Source organism: Condylura cristata, unplaced genomic scaffold (assembly GCF_000260355.1).
Source record: "Condylura cristata isolate star-nosed mole 26May11 unplaced genomic scaffold, ConCri1.0 scaffold00015, whole genome shotgun sequence".
NCBI lineage: Eukaryota > Metazoa > Chordata > Mammalia > Eulipotyphla > Talpidae > Condylura > Condylura cristata.
Genome location: NW_004567116.1, coordinates 6,140,993 through 6,144,965, shown reverse-complemented (window position 1 = coordinate 6,144,965; position 3,973 = coordinate 6,140,993). Strand labels below are relative to the sequence as shown.

The 3,973-nt window shown below is 60.0% G+C and overlaps 1 protein-coding gene across 2 annotated transcripts in view; it reads right to left on the bottom strand.

Moving 5' to 3' along the window:
• Nucleotides 1-1,051: 1,051 nt before the first annotated feature.
• SLC43A1 (solute carrier family 43 (amino acid system L transporter), member 1) overlaps nt 1,052-3,973 on the bottom strand; it is a 20,244-nt gene continuing 17,322 nt past the window's right edge. For both annotated transcript variants that reach the window (XM_012725077.1, XM_004682769.2), the window contains 2 exons: nt 2,633-2,756; nt 1,052-1,747 (listed from right to left, as the gene is read on the bottom strand). In XM_012725077.1, the coding sequence (XP_012580531.1) occupies nt 1,601-1,747; nt 2,633-2,756 (271 nt within the window). In that variant the 3' untranslated portion in view covers nt 1,052-1,600. The remainder of the gene's footprint in view (nt 1,748-2,632; nt 2,757-3,973) is intronic.

The window sequence follows — 3,973 nt, the reverse complement described above, 5'->3', positions numbered from 1 at the left end:
GGCTGAGAGCGCAGGGAAACCCGGACAGCCCCCTGGAACCTGCCCGGCCCGTGGGTGGCTGCTGTCCAATTCTGATCTGGGGGGAGGGGGGGGGAGCGCTGGGCTCTGGGCAAACAGGGGTCTCCAGATATCTGCAGGAAGGGTTTCATTAACTTCTAAAGAGAATTTAAGACAAAGGGGGGGTGCTCATCTGCTACTGTCTTCCACTGCTAATATTTGCAGTTTCCCCAGAAGCTTTTGGGGGATGGAAGGGGGGTAAATAGGGCCTTTGAGATCACTCCAGCTCTGATAGCAGCTGAAAGTGGGCTGAGAAGCTTGGGACCACCCCTCCGTGCTTGCCCGAATGCCCTGTGCTCCTAGTTCAGCTCAACAGCTGCTGTGTGCTATTGTTTTGTGCCTTAACCTTCCTGGGCGCTCTTCAGCCTGCGGATCTGCATGAGGATGTTGCCCTCTTGGGTGGGCTGGGATGAATGGAGATCCTGCAGGGGAGGCAAGTGCTCAGGCCAGGTGAGTGGCCCACCCTGCCCCAGCCCTCTGCTGTGACTGCTCAGCCTTTGGACCTCTTCCAGCCAGACAGGTATAGGAGCAGGATCGTTGAGTCCACGTTCCCTGGCTGTCCCTCCTCAAAAATGGTGGCTCCCCTTAATGCACAGCATTTTAAAGCCTCGATTTCATGCTGAAGACCAATGTAATTATAGTACAAACTGAATCTTAAAATTTGCATGGAAGCTTTAAGATAAAAGTGTTCCTTCCTGTGGGTCCCCTTGATAGCCCAGAAGGGACATTTTCTCTCAGCAAGCCTTGTAAAGTAGCTGGCCCTGACACCCGGGATGGGAAGCGGGGTCCCCGTGGACCCCAAGTCCTGCAAGTGGAGGCAGCAGCAGAGGACAGGGCAGGGCTGAGAACAGGGAGGCCAGGCAGACAATCAGAGTGGACAGGCTGGCACTTGAGGTGTCCTACTTAATGCCCAGCTGAGCCAGGGTGAGGAAGAGGGATGGTGTGTGGGACGACACTCCCCCCCAAGATACGGCACACACCAGCCAGTCTCTCACTTCCCTTTTTATTTTCTCTAAGACCTGCAAGAAGCAGCACCAGGAGGGAACCCGCCCTCCAGCCCCTAGGAGGAGCTCACCCTCCCCCCACACACACCCCGTCCAGGCCACGCCTGCACCTGCAGCCCCTTCCTCCTGAGGGGAAGGCTGTTGCACACACATGCACCCACACACGCACACGCACTCTGGGCATTGCATAGCTGGAACCTCGGGGTGACCTGTTTGCTGACCCCAAAAGCCCCCCAGTAGCACCAAGGGGCAGGTCCCCCTAGGAGAAAGGCCCAGAGAAAGGACAGCCTGGCACTTGGTCTCCTGATCCTGTTAGCTCAGGGCTGACTTCAGTCAATGGAGCATTGCTTTGGGGGAATTTTTTTTAGTTTTTTTTCCCTTTTAGCAAGTCCCTACAAAAATAGAACTTCTCTTGGTATTTATAAATCCACGGGCCCTGGCTCTGTGCGTCTGTTACAGGTAGAAAAGCCGGGTGCGGCGCCCCCTCTGGTAGCACAGGCCTCAGCGGCCTGGCACGCACATCCCTCGGCCTCAGAGGCCTACGCGGTCACCTCAGAGCTGCTGAGTGCCTTCAGCGGGCCCTCCCAGTTGGTGGAATACTCCCGCTGGAGCCGGGCTCGGTAGTAGAAGAGGTAGGAAGGCAGCAGGAATCCCAGGAGTGAAAAGAGCAGGAGGCCGAAATTCACCTTGAGGGCAAGGAGAGACCCAGTCAGGGCCACTGGACCCTTACCGCCCTCGGGAGCCTCCCTGACCTCCAGGAGCGGAAGGCGGCCATTTTTGTTCCAGGGCCTGGCCCAGAACGACAGTGAGCCCCTGTGGGATCTAACAGCTGCTCCTGCCTCAGCAGCTTTGGAAAGCCACAGGGCCTGGCCGGAACCCCGCTGACACAGGACCCCCTCTGGGTAGAAACAGGGGAGGAGATCACTCTGAGGGAGTCTGGGCCAGTCAGCTGCTGAAACAGGGGCTTCTTGAGCCTCCCCTCAGGGCAGTGAGAAGAGCCTGCCACCTTGGGAGCCCCGGACGGTGGTCAGAGGGGTTCTGTGGCCTCCTCGGGGCTGCCGTGCAAGCGAAATACACAGCACAGAGCCCAGAGTGAGCAAAGCCCAAAGTGAGCGGTCAGCCCAGTGGTCACTCACACTGCTGGCGGGAGGAGGGCTCGGGGGCCCCCAGGGCACATGGACAGTCAGCTCGAGGACACAGACACCAGTCCAGGGCAAGGAAGAGCCTTTCTAATAAAACCAGTGGCAGCCACACCCATCACAGGGGGTCTGAGCTGAGCGGGCTGTGAGGAAGCCTTTTCGGGGTGCTGGAGAGAGGCCCCTGCCCGGGGCAGAGCCAGATGGCTCAGGACCAGCTCGCATCACCGGGCCCCTGGGCACCGAGGCCTGGCCTGGGGATCTGCATTTGTAACTCTGAGGGGTTCAGGTGGGCAGCCAGCTGGGGAGCCCCCAGATGAGCCCTCCGAGGCACCTCTGGGCGGAGAGGAGGGAACGAGCGGTTTACCAGGGACTCTCCCCTGCCCCCCCCCCCGACTGCACTCAGTGGGAGGGGCCCGCCCCCCTAATGCTCACCCAGAAGTGTTCTCCTTTCAAGGGCCCCACCATGGTGGTGAAGAGCGGCTGGGACAGCAGGGCAAACAGGGCACTGATGAGGGACTGCAGACCTGTCATCGTCCCGAAGTGGCTGGACGGGAAGCTGTTGACAGGAGAGACCCTGCATTGGGGGGGGTGGCGCCCTCCGACCCAGCACCCCCGCTGGCCTCTCCCCGGCACTGTTCTGTGCTACCCAGACAGGGTAGACCAGAAAACTCAAGCTCTTCGGTCCCACGCCAGGGCTTCAGGACCACAGAGCTGGCTTCAGACATTGACTGCTGTGTGACAAAGCAAGTAACTCAGCCTCTCTGGGCCCCTCTTGCTCCACTACCACAGGACCCGCCAGTCTCAGGCCACTTATTCTTTTTAGGTCTCGGTAGTTACTGAGTGCCTCCTACGTGCCAGGCACTCTTCCGGGCGACCAGAGACACGACACACCCAGCGGGCAGAGATGCCTGCCCCCGGGAGGCAGAGGTCCCAAGGGGACTGCAGTTGTAGACAGGGTGGCCGGGGAAGCCCTCACGGAGCAGAGGACTGCTGGGGAGGCCTGAGAAAGGCAAGGCAGTGGCAAGCCTTGGGCTGTGTGGGAGAATATTCTAGCAAGGGGGGAAATGCAAAACCCCCCTGGAAAACTGGGTTGGGGTTTCTGACCATAGTGGACAAAGCCCGGGGAGCTGGAGGGAAGAAGAAGGCAGGGGCTCCAGGGGCAAGCTCTTGTAGGGTCTCTGAAGCCATGATAAAGCCTCTGGCTTTCTCCTTGAGGGAGCCCAGACGGGAAGCTATGGAGTGACGTGGAGAGACTTATGTTCTAACAGGTGTCTCCCGTTTCTGTGTTAAAAATAGCCGGAGGCAGGACAAGGGCAGCCTGCAGGGACCAGCCGGGACGGTGGCAGGCTCGAAACCCATGGCAGAGCAGCACGGGTGGTGGGTGAGGCCGAGGAGAAGGGGTCCGGCCTGCGGCGTGAGGTCTGTGAGGCTGACAGGATCGCGGAGGGACCGTCCGGTGGACAGAATGTGGACGGCGTGCGTGAGAGACCAGCCTGACCCCAGGGCCCAGCAATCGAGGACACAGAGCTGCCCTCTGCTCAGACAGCTGCAGTGAGGCTGCAGTCAGGGGTGCTGTGCCCTAAGGGTACCCCTTTGTCACCACTCTTGTCCATCCCACCTGGGAGCATCACTCCCCAGCTCCCCAGCGCCTGACTGACGTGGAAAGCAGAGAGATGGAGGAACGGAGCTCCCGGGCTGTTCCAGAGGCAGATGCAGGACTCAGGGGTCATCAAGGGGCCTTTCAAGGGGGAACGGAGCTCCCGGGCTGTTCCA